General features: G+C 41.9%; 1 protein-coding gene across 4 annotated transcripts in view; it reads right to left on the bottom strand.

The window, feature by feature from the left end:
• Window positions 1–17,993, bottom strand: part of Kcnq5 (potassium voltage-gated channel subfamily Q member 5) — a 556,834-nt gene that overhangs the window by 59,316 nt on the left and 479,525 nt on the right. For all 4 annotated transcript variants that reach the window (XM_050134658.1, XM_050134661.1, XM_050134657.1 and 1 more), the window contains 2 exons: window positions 14,830–14,924; window positions 3,175–3,395 (listed from right to left, as the gene is read on the bottom strand). In XM_050134658.1, coding sequence (XP_049990615.1) covers window positions 3,175–3,395; window positions 14,830–14,924 — 316 coding nt within the window. The remainder of the gene's footprint in view (window positions 1–3,174; window positions 3,396–14,829; window positions 14,925–17,993) is intronic.

Genomic DNA, 17,993 nt, shown 5'->3' with positions numbered 1-17,993 from the left:
TATAAAATTGAAGGCCACATTTACTTGATAGCTACCTTATTTTTTTCTATGAAAAATGTACTTCAAAAATTTCCAAGACCCAATTTCAAGCTATATCATAAGTAAAGACTCTTGGCTATTGGATTAAATGAGGAGTTAGGAGCTCCCATCTCCTGCCAGTGAGGAGTCCTCAGAGCTACTTCAACAGGGCAGCAATCAGTTCTGTCTTCACTTGGGGAGTTCGGAATCAATTGAGATGGGGCTCAGCCAGGGGAAAGTAATTCTTTTCTAAGCAAACAGAATTGCACTTGTATGAAATGATCTAGAAAGTGTAGGACATGAGACCTTTCCAATCTGCGAAGAATAAAACTCCCCTTTTTCTCTTTTGTATCTGACTTCTGAGATATGTCTGGAGATAGAGAAATGCTAGGGTATGTCGTGCCAATTCCAGTAAGTCTTTGAAACTGTCCTTCCTTCTGGTCAAACAGTACCACTAGAATTCATTTTTTTAATGTTCAAAACCCAGTTTCTACAAATTTTATAATTAAATGTGCTTAGCCAACCATACTGACCTCACGACGAGGAGACGAAGAAAGGTTTTGAATCCCACATTATCAGAATAAGGGTCCATTGCAATGTGTACTAATTATATATTTAGTACAGCGTGAACCCAGGGTCAAGGCAGAAGACATGGACACCTCTGAGCCTGCCAGAGAACCTGTTACATAAACACAGGATCTGCCAAGGTGCTGAACTGTGTCTCTTCCAATTCATGTGTTGAAATCCTTACACCCAGTAACTCTAAATGCTACGATACTTGGAGACTGGGTATTTAAAGAAGTGATTAAGTTAAAATAAAGCTATTAAGGTGGGACCCAATCAAATATGATTTATGTACTATACAAAGAAGAAATTTTTGGACACAGACAGGTAGAGAGAAAAGACTATGTTTAGACAGAACCACCATGAAGAAAGATGTCCTTAGCAGGAACCACCTTTGCCAACACCTTAGGCTGAGACTTGTAGTCCCAGACTTGGAGACGGTGAATTTTTGCTGTTTAAAGTCCAGTGGGAGGTACTTTTTTTTATGACAACCCAAGGAACAAGCTGCTTTTGCAGCTGTGAGCATCCTTGGAGGATCTCTGCCCTGAGTGAATGCTGGGCCACAGCAGAGCCAGGCACTTCTTACACTGCTCAGTAAGGATATCTTGAAGTAAGAATTTTGGTACCCAATAGGTCAAGGACTGTTAGATTAGAAGGGAGGGAGAGACAGTAAGTGGAAGGGATAAATTTTTTTTCTAATGTACTAAAAACTCCTCCTTGGATTTCTTACTACAGAAGTGTCAAATGTTCACTCTAGTAAGTACTGGGAAATACAGGTGAAGAAAATGAAGAAACTGTGTTTGTGGCCCCATTTGTTTTTCAGACTTTCACACACACACACATCTGTGTACGCAGCATATAACATACATGTAAATGTACATGTCTAAAAACATTATGATAGGTGTGGGTCTGTCTGTGTAGGTCTGTAGGTCAGCCTGTCCTTGAACTCATGATATACTGTCTCGGCTTCCTAAGTGTTCAGATTACAGGCATGCATCATGACATCTGGCCTGGGATTGCCCTTGCACATCGGTCAGAATCATTTCCAGCATCTGGTACTGCTTCGTTCATCCGTTATAGTCTAGAGACGGAGATGGTAGATGGATGTGCCTAGTGTTTGGCATATGCTACGGCTTTGGTATTTATTTGCTAAACTACCTTACACAAAGGATGCATCTGCTCCTATTGGCACCGATCTCAAGTCCAATAACCGTCCTCTACCAGTTGCCAATCACTGCAGACTTAGCTGCCCTTAGGCTGTCTGTGAATTTCCTCCTAGGGAGCAGAGGAAGGGAACTGGAGGACACTGAAAACCGTGCTAGCAGTGACTCAGGATGCTGCAAGTATTCTTGATGAGGAGGGCAGCACACCGGAGGACAAGGCATTTCCCAGCTTAGCAGAGCGACAGGTGAAAGCAAGCATGGCCGGATCAGCATGTCCTTGCCACTGAGACTGGAGACAGAATCTCTGCCAGGTAGGGCCATATCGGGTCAGCTTCGAGGAGACTATCCGGAGAACATGACACTAGTTAAGAGTGTGGCAAGTGAGGAAGCGTGAAGCAAGGACTTGTGCTGCTCTCTTGAGAGGGGAACGGAGGTCTCTGAGGACCTCTGAGGAAGCTGGGAGGAGCTTTCAGGCAGATGTTCCAGAGGTTCCAGGGGTTCACTGCAGGGAGCTTTGATCACTGCAGCTATGACCCCTGGTTGTTGGTCGTGTCCCCCGAGCTTTGAGGGCCTGGGAAAACACAGGTTATGCTAGGGAATGAGAGTATAAGTCTTGGTGGCCTTTGCAGTTTGTATGCGTTAATGGAAGGCGCTATTTGATTCTGGTTCTTTGCCCAGCTTAAGGGATCCCAAGGGAACACACTTAAAAGGAAAACCGAGTTAATTTTTGAATGAAAAAAAATAAAAAGGATTTCATAAACATGAAAATTATGTGTCACTCAATAAAATGTTGGCAGGAAACCTTCTGCCACGGGAGATGATAAAATAGGTTAATTCCTCTTGGGAGAGACTTATTTATCACGAGGAGGCTCAGAGCTTTGCACGGGAGCCCTTCATCATGGGGAGCGGCTGTGTGTCTGTGGTAGCTGGTTCATGGGAGAAGAGAGAAGAGAGTTTTCCTCGCGCCTCGTGCCTAGGAAGGTGCCACTCTCATTCTAGGATGCTCACAAGGGGCCTGCTCATCTTTCTACTTTGAGTCTCTGCTGGCCACACATAACACCTACACCAGCAAGGAGGCTGCAGTGCTCTTGAAATAAATATAGTCTAGAAAAGAGGGAAAGAATTAACAAAATGGTTCATTTCTTTCTCTTAAAACAATGTGGTACCAGGCATGGAACCCAGGGTCTTGCACGTGATAAATTCTAACCTTGTTCCATATTTCCAGTTCCTTGCCTTCTCTGAGATAATTTAGCTGTCAAAGTTGCCTCTCAAAGCTAACTTAATGTTCTGGATATTCACCCATGGCAACGAATACATTTGCAATAGAAAGAAACAATTTCTCTTCCCTTCAATGCCACCACAGAGAATGAATTATTCCACAGCCGCCCCACAGCCTACCGACCTACACCGTCAGGAAAACCAGGCTTACCGTCTATCACTGGCTTGGGCTGTGAACTCTTGAGGCGTAGCGAGGGCCGGAAGCGGGTTCGGTCGTTGAAGCTCCAGCTCTTCTGCACTTTGGTGGGGCTGCCCTCAGCAGTGATGTCAGTGCTCGGGGACCTCCTGTCACCTACCGAGGCTTGTCTGCTCTTAATGCTCTGGCCCCTCGGGCTAGCCATGCGCACTCGCTCCTTGAAACTCAGCTTCTGACTGTGAAGAACAGAGCCGTGATTATCCCATCTCAAAACTTCCTTCCGTTCCACATGGGCAAATGATCGGAGGGAACTCTAGAAGGTCATACACATCAATAGGCAAGAGTGTGTTCAGCAAGTAGGAGCATAGAAATAGTTTCCTTTTAGAAAAAAAGAAATTAACTGTATTTGATTGTGGTGTTTGCATTCACTTGGGATTAGTTTCACTCTTATGGATAAATGCATGCTTCTTGGGTTTACATAGGAAGAAAAGAGACCAGGTACAGCAGTGTGTACCCAGTTTCACTGAAAATAATCAAGAATGGGTGTGCAATTTACTTTAAAAACTGTTGGGTGATTGTAGCTTTCCCATCTACTGCTGAGTATTTTTGTTGTTGTTATTGTTTTTTTTTTTTTTTAATTTGTTTGTCTGGGAGCTCTTTCTTTGTAATCCCTAAGCATCTCTACAGGTAAACAGGGATGATGATTACAGATGTACCTACATTCAGCATGCATCGTATATCCCAGGCAGGATTATGAGATCCATAAATTCATGCAACCTCGAAGCAATTGACAACACTGCACACACATATTAAACACGCAACACTTGACGTTAACATTCTCCATTCTTGGGAAGAGACACCACACCGGGGGGGAACAGCCTCAACACGTAATGAACGGGATGACTGACAGAAGGAGATGCAGTGTTCACCAGCACAACTTCCTGCTATGAAACAGGCTATTGATTTGCTGTGGCAGCTACTGGTAAAAATCACGTTTGTTTAAACAGTCTGTTCTCTGATGCGAGGTGGGATTGAGCTGCCGCGGGCTGATCGAGGATGTACTAACAACAAAACCCCAAATGCATCTTCATCCTTTCGTGGTTCAGGCATGTGTCTTGTGTGAGGTGCTAGGAGGAGCAGGTAGGAATCCTACAGTCATGGGCTGCCGAGTTCTCTGGCTCACGTGAAGACAAGAATAGCATAGCTAAGGGGGTTTTAGAGTCATCGTAGGAACTGCAGAGAGTGTTGCATGCCCCGATTTTATGCTCTTGTTTCATTTCTAAAGCGCTGGGCTCTTCATGAGAAAGCAGCACATTGTTACCAAGGTGAGGGGCCCAGGGCTCCTCAGACACTAAAGAAATAATGGGGCAATGGATTGGAGGGTGAGTCGCCTAGCCCAGCTCTTGGTGAGTCATGCCGCAGCCTTTGTGGGGGATGAAGGCAGCGTGCTTATGGAGGAGGACCGTTTGAGACCAAGTGAAGGCCTTGTCTCTTCCACTTACCGCATTGTCCACTGTCCCCAGCTGCAGCATGCCAACAGCAAATGTGTTTAGTGGATATGTGTTTGGCAGCTAACAAGAGATAGTAACATTTGTCTTTCCATGCCTAGTTGCTTAACATCTGGTGTTCTAAAAAAGGTACCATGTTTGGTGTGAATTTGCTCACATGAAAACACATCAAGTCATGAACAATGGTGGCCAGAGAGTTTGGTTAACACTAAAGGAGTTGACCATGCAACCAACATCTCCTGTCCCAAATGCAGACACAGCCACTTCCAGCATAACCAGCTGAAGGCACATGCAGGCTGGGCAGTTTTGTGATGAGGTCACGTGAGTTCAAGAGATCTGTACGACAGCCCCATCAGTCACAGGGTTTATCTGTACTCAACAAATGTATGATTAAATGAGAGATTACATTAAACAACAGCAACAGAAAACATCCCAAGACCACATAGATTTATACTCTTGCTATTTAGAGAAATCTGTCAAAGTTAGGTCAAAAATGTTTACTCTCCTTTAAAAAGTTTTTAATTATAAAAATTTCCAATCCTTTTTTTTTTAAATTCAGGGCATCTGTACCATAATTTAAATTTATGACGATCTAGTTCAGAAGACATATGCTCACTTCTGCAACTTTATTTTGATGAATGGCTGCCTCAAGTAGACACGGCCACCACTTCAAGTGTCTCACTGTGTTTGATCTTATGTTTAACCTTTCTTGAACTGCTAATTACATAGAAGGTTGAGTTTAGAAGCTGGAAAGTGATTTTTCTCCGGCTCCCAAGAGGAACGAACCTCTTTCCTATCTCAACTAAATGAACAAGAAACTGAAATAAAAAAAAAAACCCAACACAGATCCTATTTTATCCTTTTGTAAGAACTACAATTTAAAAAGGGTAGAAAATTTCTAAAATAAAACAGCATCAAATTTACCTGATTTATGATGACAAGAATGTTTAGAAATTGCTCCTATAAAATGTATTAAGGACAGCTCTAAACATAAGTGGGAAGTGGGAGGATGATCTCTAAGTCTCAGCACATTAAGATTGATATAAATTAATTCTAGGCACCATTTCCTTTTTGGTTTTCTTTAAATTTAATTTATTTTGTATGTTCGGGTGTTTTGTCTGTCTATGCGTCTGTGTACCCTGTGCATGCCCAGTATTCAAAGGTCAGAAAATAACATGAAAAAAATACTTAAGTTCATGTGTGGTGGCTCTTGCTTTAATCTCAGCACTTGTGTGGCAGAGTCTGTCAGATTTCTGTGAATTCCAGGCTAGCCCATTTACATAGCAAGTCCAGGCCAACCAGGGTTATGTAGGGTAACTTTGTCTCAAAAAAATCAAAGCCAAACCAGACCAAAGCCAAACCAAATCAAACTAAACCAAAATGAAAGTCTAAATTAAATTCAACAATTTGCAATCTAAAATAGAGACAATGCAATGTTTTCTTTTATCTTTAAGAATCTGAAAGTTTAGAGCAGCAGCCTAATCCAGATCGAATTTTTTCCCAAGGAAAAGTTTTGTTGGTATCCCCTAATAATGGAACGTTTTCTTTATTTGCTGTTCTATTTCTCCTTCGGAAATCAACGGAGCATCTTGATTAGATGACCAGTAAACTGAGTAGATAGCTGTTACTGAAAATACACATCAATTAAAATTATAGACACTTTACTGCTGCGTAAAAGTTTCCATTACTTTCTTTTCTTTTCTTTCTTTTTTTTTTTTTTTTTGTTGACATTTATAAAGATGACTTTTGAGGAAGGTTTTCTGTCACAGCCTTTTCAGGAAGCATGCCAAGGATGATCCCCAGGAGAGCAAGTAAATCTCTCCTTGGAGAAAGGAAGCAAAAGGTCGTGATGGTCACTGATTGGGGCATCTTAGGACGCAATCCCAAGTTCTCAGCTGAGCACCACGCTCAAGGGAGCCCGCGCAATTGCTCTGTAAGAGAATTCATCCTTCTCTAGAACCAGATGTCCAAATCACTTTGTTGGCCCAGCATGCACGCCATTGTTAGAAGCTCCCTGCCAGGGAATCTTGAGGCATCACACCTCCGCAGTAATCCACTAGGGTTTACAATGCCTCCGCTATTGTTATACATAATTAGGGCTTTAGCCCTTCACAGGTTAAGCACTCTACAAACTGTCGCCTCAGGCACAATATGGCAACCCCGCCATTAACAAACCAGCGCGTGCAAAGAGCTTAGCGGTTGTCCAGCCACTAGGGGGCGCCAACAGGCTGACTGCCAGTACTATGCCTGCATTTTTTCCCCCCCTTTTGTCCCAGTGGTAGAGTATTAAAGCAGGCAACAGGCAACAAGGAAAATTACAAGCGCGCTGAAAACCTCATCCAAGAAGTCCCTAGGTGAGTGAGTCTGGAAACAGGGCCCAGGTGTAGTGGCGTAACCTGGTCATGCACCTGAGGTTAGTTGGCATTCTCAAATCTCATGTCAACAGCTGGGATGCTGGGTACCTCTGCTTCCGTGAGGTGTACACTCTGAAGAACTTCTGCTTATTATTACAGAACTTACTAGGAGTGAGGGAAATAGAGCAGCTCATTACTATGTGTCTCTCCTACAGCACAGAGCTGAGGGCTTTCTTTGTCTAAAGATAAGCCATCTGATTTTACTTTTTTTTTTTCATATATATGTACAAGAGAAGACAGAGCAGGAAAGCAGTAAGTACTCTGCAGTTCAATTGTGCTGCCTGAGACACAGCCAGGGCTCTTATGATTAGGCTGAAACAATTAGCTCGGAAACAAGCATTACAAACGATGGTAGTGTGTGTTAGGATATATTTCACATGAAATGGGCAAAGAAATATAGGAGAGCACAGTAACTTCTGTAATAAGTATCAGTGAATATAACATACATAACAGAGAATCAAATATTTCAGGAAATTTAAGGACGACTATTTTCACAAATCAACGGAGTAGATAACATTAGTTTGTCTGGAGTTAAAACCACACACACACATGCAAACACACACACACACCCAAGTTCTTGGTTTGTGTGAAAATGAAGTTAGAGTTAGTATAGGTAAATGGTTGTCAGGTTGAATACCTGGTCAAAGGTAATCAGAAGAAAGGGTTCTGATGACCAGTTTGTAAACACAGAAACATCGCCTATTTAGTAAGTCCTTGGCTATGTATAAAAGAGTAAATCCTTCCCTCCTATAAATCATGTGAACAGATGGAAAGAGGGGTTTTAAACCCTCTAATACTTTGCTAGTGAGGACCGGAGTGGATTATCCTGGGGAAAAAAGTGGAGTCTAGTCTCTCTGAGTTTAGTTTAACTATAAGTGTAGGTCATTCCCTATACACAAAAGAAAAGCAGTAGAAGAAAAATAAATGCGAAGAAATGTAAGGACCCACAGTCTCTTTCACAAGCGTTCTAGAGATATTTCCCAGGGGCCACACAACCGGATCTAACACACTGTAGTGGTTCGACAGAGCACTCAACAAAGGACACTACACGAGTGCAATGTCACAAGACAGTGCCACCTTCGCACGTGTGACTTGCATCTTCATTCAGCTTCACGGGAGCTTGCCAAAGCACGCTTAGACAGTCGGCTGTCGTAGAAGGCTGAAGAGGCTTTAGGGATGCTTTATCAATGGAAAATAAGACCCTGACTGAAGCAGGTACCAGTCTGCCACTGTTTACCCGGAAGACAGGACAGGCAGGGAGATTTCCAATTAACCCCTCACTCTCCGTTGGTATCATCTGCTCTTGTAGGGATAGAAGCCTCGGCAGGAAGAAGTAAAACCCTCCTCATATCAATGCAACCATTTGTTGGGCACTTTGATGACCTAGTCAAGGAAGAAGGGAGGAGAGATAGAACGGTGGTAGGATGGCCAGAGGAGTTCGTAGGTAAATTCTCTTGGCCGAAAATGACAACATACACCATTCATGGGAGGACTGTCCCATTTAAAAAATGAGTTGGAAATGCTATTCAGAGAGAGGATTAATTAAAATAGAATCAATAAACCTATCACAGTCTGTTTTTATTGAAATCATTTTAGTGAGAAGATGGGGGGAAGAAGGGTAATGGAATAACCTTGCCAAGGAAGATAGAATTATAGTCCAAGTAGGGGTGGTACCCAACCCTGTATCCAAGGTAGCCAAAGATTCATTATTTTCATTAATACCCAGTTAAGCTATATTTATGAAAAGCTTCACTTAGATCTCATAGTCATAGATGAGCTTTGTTGGAAGCATAGCTTAGCTTCATAGAAAGTAGGACTCTTTTCAACAAGAACACCCCAAAGCCCTGAACATAATTAATCAAGGTTGATTTGAATGGTTTTGCCCTCCATCCGTTTGCATGCTGGGTTTAGTCTCCTCATTTGTGGTTGGTCCTCCTACTCAGTGGCAGAGCCAGCCGCCCGTGTGAGGTGCTGCCTGCAGTGCTGAAGGCATCTCCAGTTTTTAACAGAAAGGAAACCACCACGAGGAAGGACTTAGGATATCCCAGGCTCTGGGGCTGACACTTGTCTGTTCTATTTATCTAAGTCACATCAATAACCTGATGACCACAAAGGCAGTGAAGGACTCTGGAGTTGGGTGGTACCAATTAGTTAATTCATTTGAAATGAGGTCAAGCATTAATTAGCAGTATTCTGAACCCAGAATTGCTCTTCTCTAAGGGAGAGCTTCATTATAAATTCATTTTCTGTTGTGCATAATTTGCTTCAGTAAAGACAGCTTTTTTATTTTTAAGATGGTGTTGTTGTTATTGCCAGTACAATGGTCTTTCTGTATTCATTATTACAATATTATAAATTCTGTTGTCTAAGGAACACATGGACAAAGCTGAGGCAATAATACAACGGGAGTTTCAATGCATATAAATTCTTACGACAAGTGTTAACTATTTCCTTCAGGTTGTTGCAGTGTCTTCTTTTTAATGGCTATTATTAGTATTATTTTAAGAATTTATTTGTTATGTATGCAATGTTCTGTCTACATGTATGCTTGCATGCCAGACGAAGGGACTAAATTCATTATCGATGGTTGTGAACCACCATGTGGTTGTTGGGAATTGAACTCAGGACTTCTAGAAGAGCAGCCAGTGCTCTTAAGCTTGGAACCACCTCTCCAGCCCTTTTAATGATTATTTTGAACTCTGTGTGTGTGTCTATGTGTGGGTATGTGAACTTTTAGTGCAGTGACTACGGAGGCCAAAACAGAATGTGGAGAATCCCTTGGAACTGCAATTACAGGTATGGGGTCACTGACATGGATGCTGGGAACTGAACGTGGCCCTCCACAAGAGCAGTATGTGTTCACAACTGCTGCACCATCTCTCCAGTCCCACTGCAATAATTGTAACTACTAACATTATCTCTTTCTATTTATTTCTCTGCTATTCCTTTTGGTTGTGTATTGTAAAAAGTACTTGGGGTCAGGGGCATTTTATTCTTCCAAGCAAGATTAATTTATTCAGCATCTTCTCTGTTATCCCCTTTATGGGAGATACAGTGAGTAATTGGGGAGCAAGAGACTGGCTTGTTGGAGGCTTGGGAAATGAAGCGGTGGCATAGGTATGGTTTCAAAGTTGTTTCGTCAAGTGTTCAATGACTGTTGAGAAGTGAAGAATTTCTCAGCATTATTCTCTAAGTCATGAACCCAGGTGACTTTGCACACTTTCAAGTCTACAAGTGAACTCTCTTTAACAACCTTAGTCACAAGTATATTGAATAAATTTTAACATTTTTAGATACAACAGGATCGCATGAAATTTGAGAGATTTGATTGCTAAGTGTTTTTGAGTTGTGATAGCTGAGTTGAAGTTTCATTTTCTGATCTTGAGCAGAAGCTCAGCTTGGAATTTGTCTTTGTTCTCTGATATACTAACACTGGGGAAATGCAGCTTTGGTGGTGTTATTACTGGATTGCCAGAGAGGTCATGTTATGTTTATTCAAGCATAGATTCATGATCTATAATTTCTCCTTTGGTTGTCAAAGTTCCATTATGGAGGATGAAAGCAAAAAAGGTGAACCTCCCACAAGAAGTTCTGTAACCCATGCCAAGAAGAGTTTCTGCTCCAAGACTTGGGAGATAAATTACTCTTTGGGTAAATTGTAGATAGAGAGTCGTGAAATGAAGCCCTTTAAATGTCTCTAAGAAGAGCAAAACGTAACTTGTAATGGTGAGGAATTGTCTTGTGTAACTGTTTCCCGAGTTAGTAGTGACGACAGAGGATGGTGTGGTCTGTATGGAACATGGGAAAAGGCCTAATGGTCAGAGTTGGCCAATTTGACATTCAGGTGTCTGTGCAAGGATGGTGCTTGGTCTAAAGACTAAAGACTAATGTTCTCTGGTAAGAGGTGTCTCTTAAAGAGAACTCTTCGGGTAGCTAAAACTCTCTGGAGATCATCACTTATGAATATCTAGCATTCTTTGCTCTAACTCTTATCATTCTGAAGTAAAAGAGGGCCTTGAATACATTGGCTCACTTGCCCCAAGGGAGAACTTAAGGTTGTGTCTTGTACTGTATCCAGCACCTGCCATGGATGAAGGCAAGTGAGTTATGGTCTGGGTCAGGGAATCCTTTTCTTTGCTTCTTTTTTTTTATAGTAATAATGCAGAAATAGCTAATAGGGTCATATCACTTTAAAGGAAGCTTGAGAACTAATTCAGCACTGTGTCTATATTTTATAGTTGATGCCATTATAGACCCTCACTAGAAGTTATCTCAGGGCAGCAGGATACCTTGTTTTCTTTTTACTGAAGCAAATAGCGATGATGGGGAAACACCAAAACAACTCAAGCAAAAAGCAAACCCGTACGCCTTTATGTTCTTCCTTTTCCGGGCATCTCACATTTCTTGTCGGTTCTGTCTCTTACTACTTATACTTCAGTGTGGCAACTTCCTGCCCCCAGGCTTTCAGGCTTTACTTGCAAATCTAGACCACTCCTGTACTTAATCCATAGATGACAGTTTTCTCTCTTGACTTCTATTTCCTCTGAGTCTTTCTAGAGGAGCAACTGCCAGTCATCTGGGGGAATTTGTGGAAGGGCTGCTTTCCCCTTGAAGATGAGGCCTCTTCTGTGGAACTGATAACCCAAGTCAATGTTACTGCTCTCTGGGCTGGAAATATCCCACACAGACAGTTCTTATCTCTTGTCTCTAGTTTACCTTTTGCCAAATATAAAAATAGAAAAAGAAAAGACAAATATCTGATGACAAGGCAAGCACCCTATATAGGAAAGTCTATTTTAGACTGCTGCCCATGCTGGCAACATTCACAACCATTAATTTTTTTTCTCCTGTTAGGTCTTTCAATAACTGCATTTGAATAGTTTGGAAGGACTTTTGTTTGGGACAGTGGCAGGCAGGAACAGTCAAAGTCTGTGGTTATTATGCCCCTGAATGTTCCAGGCCTTCTAGATTGTTCAGAAGCACCGAGTGGGTTAGGGAAAGATACTTCTATTCCCAAGAAGGGGGGGGAGGACCAATAAAACCCAGTAAACTTTGCAGGCAATCTTGTGAAAGGTCACTTTTAATCGGGCCGTATTTGTTGATCGATTTTACCCATGAGGCACATTTAAAACATCTGCGAGGCATCTGATTTATAAACAACATGGAGCGAAAGAGAAATCACAAACCTGCTGGACGCCTCCCCTTGTTCTTTCCTTCAGGTGCGCGCAGACAGAAGAGAAATGACGATAAACCAGTGAATACATTTACAGCACTTGATAATAGCTCCCGAACTGGAGACAGGGGAAATCAGGTACCTTAAGTCACCTTTCTTAAGTACAGTCCATAGAAGCAATTCTATTTATAAGAACTGCACACAGCTTTCAAACATATGTTCTTTGTGGCAGATCTGAGACAGCACAACATTACTTGGCAAGGCCAGTACTGCCCACACACAGCAGAATACCACACACTGTTTGGTTAAGAAGCAGTGGTTCTGGTGAAAGCTTTGGCAAAGGCTCTCGGAGAGTTGCTGATTCCAGTGTCTTGGGCAGACTTTTGGCATCTAGACCTGCAGGCATTGATCGATGACTATTCTCTTGTCTTATCCATCACTTTCTGAGACAGATTCTATGAAGAACTGAATTCCTTGGAGTAAAAAAAGGTGCATCGAAAAATCTATCTGAGTCTTAACATCCCACCATTGGGTGGCACTGGAAATCACTCATTTGGGCAGGGTTGGGCATTGGGAGCATGGTGGAGGGTGGCTCATTTGCAAATGAATTGTGGACCTTGGACTCACGTTCTTCTGGGTCCCAGTGTTAAATGGGAAGGCATTATATCAGAGACTGACTGACCTGTGGCTCCTCGGAACACCTCATGGCAACCCTGCAGCTTGGTAATTGCCCACAGCTTCTGACTCATTCCTTGAGATACCTCATTTAGCTGGGCTTCAACCTTTGCAGAGCCTTCGCTCATTTTGAGAGGAAAGAGCAGAAAAAAATACTCGCCTCCTCTCACTAAACCAGAGCTGTGAAATAGAGATGGCTCAAATCTCATGTCTATTGTACATAAAAGGAACACCGTGGCCTGGAACGAGAAAGGAACGGCTCCATTCTAAGCATGGAAGGTGTGACGAGGGTTCAGGGTGCCAATTCCCTACATCTTCCAGACTCCAAGAGTCTTTCTGAGACCAAGCTTTTATTCTACCCCTTGAGATGGACTTGGGGAGTGAAAACAGCAAGTACATCTCAGAACGCTGGGGAACCAGAGCCCAGCCAGGTGTTATTTAATGACAACGATGGCACTGGTAGTAGGGGACAATGAGGTTGACAATGGTTATTTCCTTAACACTGCAGACCCCATGAGCCTTTCCTATTTACAGTTCTTAGAACTTACTTACGTTTTACAATATTTCCGTTTACTGTCTACTCTCAGCCTTCTTTGACTGTCTAGTTCCTGAACCAAAAGACCTGAACTGATTTCACATTCTCTGGCTGCTTCCTGCTTTGTCTCAGAGACTCAACCCTGCGCATAGTAAGGATTCAGTGAGCACTGGCAGAATGGCTGCTCAGATGAGTGGATGTTCTTTCCCTTCCAGAGAGAGAGCCATTGCAATCTGAATGCTAGGGATAAATAGACCATGTAAATTAAAAGAAATTTTAGTCTTTTTTATTATTTCATCCTGCATTCAGTAAGCTTGTCAATTTTAAGTAAAGTTATTCTCTAGCTCATTGAAAATTCTTCTCACAAACTTTACTGACGTGGGTTTGCTTTGTGCAAAGGTTCTGAACTTGGCTTCAGGTGTCTGAGGACATATTAAAATTATAGGCGGCGTTTGGTTTTTTTCTTCTTTGTGCGTAGGGTGTTACTCTTGGGAAAAGGCCACCATTTCCATCACTTTTCACTGATCTAACAAAGAGCAACAGCAATGACAACAACGGTTATGAGCCACCAGAGCCATGAGGTATCTCTGGAGTGATTTGGGTCAGGACCCCAGGTTCCCTGATGGTACCAATGACTGCAGTGTCCTGCTGAGTCACTGTTTTCAGTGAGCGGGGCTGAGACATGAGGTTGCAGGAGAGGTGAGCTAAGGCATGGCTGATGGGCTCAAGGGGACAGGAGGAGGCACTTGTTTGACTCAACCCTCCTCCACCTCCACCCCCAGTTAAAACAGGGAAAATGAGAGGAAAGTAGTATATGAATAACGTACTAGGCGAGGTCCTTAGAGAATTTGACTCATTATTAATTTTTCCAGACCTCGAAATAACTTTCAATCCAAAACTGCTGTTAAGAGGGAAGTCAGATAATTGAATATGGTAGTAGACCACTGTCTATCAGCTTTCTAACTAGTCTTCCTCTTTTACATTTATCCAGAAATTTCCTAAAGATGAGAACTACGATGCACATATGTATTACTTTCCAAGTAATCTCCCTGTAAAATTAGGTGATGTGTCAGGTGATCCTTGCTTCTCAAGAACTATGGTTTTATGAGGGGACATTAGAAAACTACCGTATCTCTATACAATTATAGTCTTTCAGACTAAAGTCATGGCCTATGGTTGGTAAGGAATGATGCCAATTCCATGTAGCTATATGGTTGAATTGCTGTTAAATTGGGCTAGGTACCTTTAAGAGCAACAGAGAGAATAAAACAAGGCCCAAACCAGGACTTTCCTGCACGTATACGGTATTGTTTAACAAACTAGAAAAGACACAACTCTAGCACCACCTCTCCCCCTGATACCTACTTGGTAGGGCTGCAGGTGTGCAGGGCCTTCAGATGTGGCTTCCAGGTTGCAATGGAAACAGACTTCTCATCAGCTGCATAGCTACGCCAAACACACTGCACACTGCACAGAGGGGCACAAAAGAGAGCAGAAAATACAATGAAATGAAAAGGGGGTTTATTTAGTTAGGCTTGTCTACACTATAGAACCATTCCTGGAGTAGAAAACAGAAAGCATTGGGATGCGATCCTTACAACCAAAGTGTGAATTAAAAGCCCTGTTCTGTAGATGAGATAGCTGAGTGTCAGGTATAGAGGTTCAACCAAGGTGGGGAAGGTTGAGAAAGTGTCTTCAGTCTATGGTTTCTTGGTCACAACCTCCCCTGGCAATTTTTCTGACTGCTTTACGGCAGTGGCTGGAAGAACTTTTGAGCTGTCCATTTGAGAAATCACCTGTACTTACTTTTCCATGCAGAGTTTGGTAAATTTATTCTTTTGCTGCGAGCGTGCAAAGAACGCTAAGTACATTGGCCAAGCATTTGCTCCAATTTCTTTTATAGAAAACCTTGTATTATGATTCATTACTTAGAGAGTTCTGTTTCATGAGGCGAACTCATCTAAATGGGTCACATCCCTACTGTATAACAACCATCAGTCTTTATTTTAAAACACAGTGAAGAAAAAAAAGTAACCCAATTATATTGTTTTCTAAGAATATCATTGAATTGGACAAAAAATTGCTATGACGACTTTGAAAAACCGCTTGGCAGTATTATTGAAGTTGAATGTATGAATACATTATGATATAGACATTCTTTCCCAGGTAAATATAATAGGTATGCTTAAATACGTTCACCAAAAGGTAGGCACTACATCTTGGCTTTTAAACTAAAGCTGGAAAGGTCCACATATCTGTCAACAGCAGTGTAAATAGCCGTCTTGTAACATGGTCACATACTGCAATGTGTCTACATAGCAACAGTTCACTGTAACTATGCCTGACACTACGGATGGGCCTCCTGTGACTAATGTCTTGTACTATAAACAAGACTCAACAGAGCACTTTCCACAAAGTGAGGGAAAGTTTCTATGCTGTCAGAAGCTAGCTTAGCAGTACCCCTTGTGGGATAGGGACCCAGAAAGGTATCTGAGAAGTCATATTTTGTTTGTCTGAGTGCTAGTTATACAGGGCTGCTCAGTTCCCCTAGGAGATGGACTCTTTTTCTGCCTGTACATTATACTTCAGTGAAATATTCAGGAACTGACATGAAAAAAATTAGGAAGACATACAGTAGAAGCTGAGGGATTTTATGTTTTCAAAGGCTATTTATTTATTTATTTTACATTTTTCAAGAAAGGTTCTTTGCCTGAATGCTTGCCCACATGGCTTGTGTTTATCTAACCGATAAATCTGTGGAAATCCGTGCCAAGCATCCTGACGTCTTATAGATAATAAGATAATTGCATCTTATTGTCTTATTATCTATAAGACATAATTATGAGATGAGTTAATAGTCAACAAGGAAGTGGGAAGTGTCAGTGTTACTATCCTTGCATTTGTTTTATTATGTCTTTGATTTGGGGGCAACGTACTATAATGATAGCATTTTCCCCTCCCCTCCCCTCCCCTCCCCTCTCCTCCCCTCCCCTCCCCTCTCCTCCCCTCTCCTTCCCTTTCCTCCTCCCATACCCTTCTACACACCCCTCCTTGCTCTCTTTCAAATCCATGGCACCTCCTTTTATTAACTCTTGTTACATTCATATACATGCATGTGTATACATATATTTCCCGACTGCAACCTGCTCAGTCTACATTACGGGTAAGTGGGCTTTCTACATCCTCTTACATTCCTAGTACCCGCCTCCTGTCCTTGAGCTCCACTAATTGATGCTAGCAGTTAAAATTCAAATCCCCGTTCATATGCCCCAGTACCTGATGTTCCCGTATTTAAAGCCCAAATCACATAGTATAAAATAAAAGAGTTCCCTCCAGGGATCCCCGTGGATCTAAATTAACCAATTTACATGGCATATGTAACTGCAAAGTTAACCAAAAGCAAATTAAAGTCAAACTTGCAATTTATTGGGCGATTCTGGTAGTGTAGGCAGGCAAACAAATCAGAAGTTTAGTCCTGAGTTGAAAGTACAAAGCCCACGGAGTTCTCTGTGTGGGGAGTGTTCAGTTTGTATTGTTTGTATCAGTACAGCGATGACTGGTTTGACTCTTTCTAAAAATAGCCCAGAATATTTCGGATGACCACCCAAAGATAGGCTAACACTGAACTTCCATTTTCAAGGTACACGTTTTAGAAGGCCAGTCCCAAAAGACTTAGTGTGTCAACCAGCAATCATTTCTCTTTTCACACACTTCAATTCTTATATAAATTTTATTTTAGTAATGAATATACTCAGTAATGCCCTGCATTATGACAGCTTCACGCATGCCTATCAGATGATTGGCTCATGTTCAGCCTCCTGTTACGTTCCTTTGTCGCTCTTGCCCATCTCATGACTGCCCTCTTCCCCTCAATAGTCTCTTGTTTACCTTTATGATATACATATATTTATCGATTTATTTATTTAAATATGGACTATGCTTGCAGTATGGTTTGTTGTTCTTAACTGATGATTTCTCGTCCCACCTTTTTTCCCCTGCAAATGACATAATTTTATTCTTCATAGTTGAACAAAAATCTACGTCTGTGTGTGTGTGTGTGTGTGTGTGTGTGTGCATATATCACATTTTCCTGATTAACTCATCTGTTGATGGGGACTAGATTGGTTCTGTATCTTCTATTGTGAATAGCGCTACAGCAAACATGGATGTGCAATTATCTCTGTGGTGTGCTGACTTAGGTTCCTTCTGATATTTATCCATGGGTGGGTCAACGAATTATATGGTTGTTCTCCTTTTTTCTTTTAAGAATCCTTACTTTTAAGGGTTATGCTCCTATTTCAGTTTTAGGTGGTATTAACCAGTTTTTGCCTATGGAAGACAATAAGAGAGCCTACTCCCATTCCATCTTTGTTTTCTCTCATCCTGCTAACATTTTTATATCTCAATTTTTGGTTATTAGTGCATGCGTTCTCACAACCATGCCAGCATTGTTCCCAGTTTGCCAGCATAAAAATGTCAGTGTAATTCAATTTTGTGTGTGTATATGTTGGGCCAGGGAATATCCAGTT

Source organism: Alexandromys fortis, unplaced genomic scaffold (genome assembly GCF_014885135.2).
Source record: "Alexandromys fortis isolate MF-2015 unplaced genomic scaffold, M_Fortis_MF-2015_v1.1 scaffold_20, whole genome shotgun sequence".
Lineage (NCBI taxonomy): Eukaryota > Metazoa > Chordata > Mammalia > Rodentia > Cricetidae > Alexandromys > Alexandromys fortis.
Note: the sequence above shows the minus strand (reverse complement) of the source record. Positions and strands in the feature narration are given on the sequence as shown.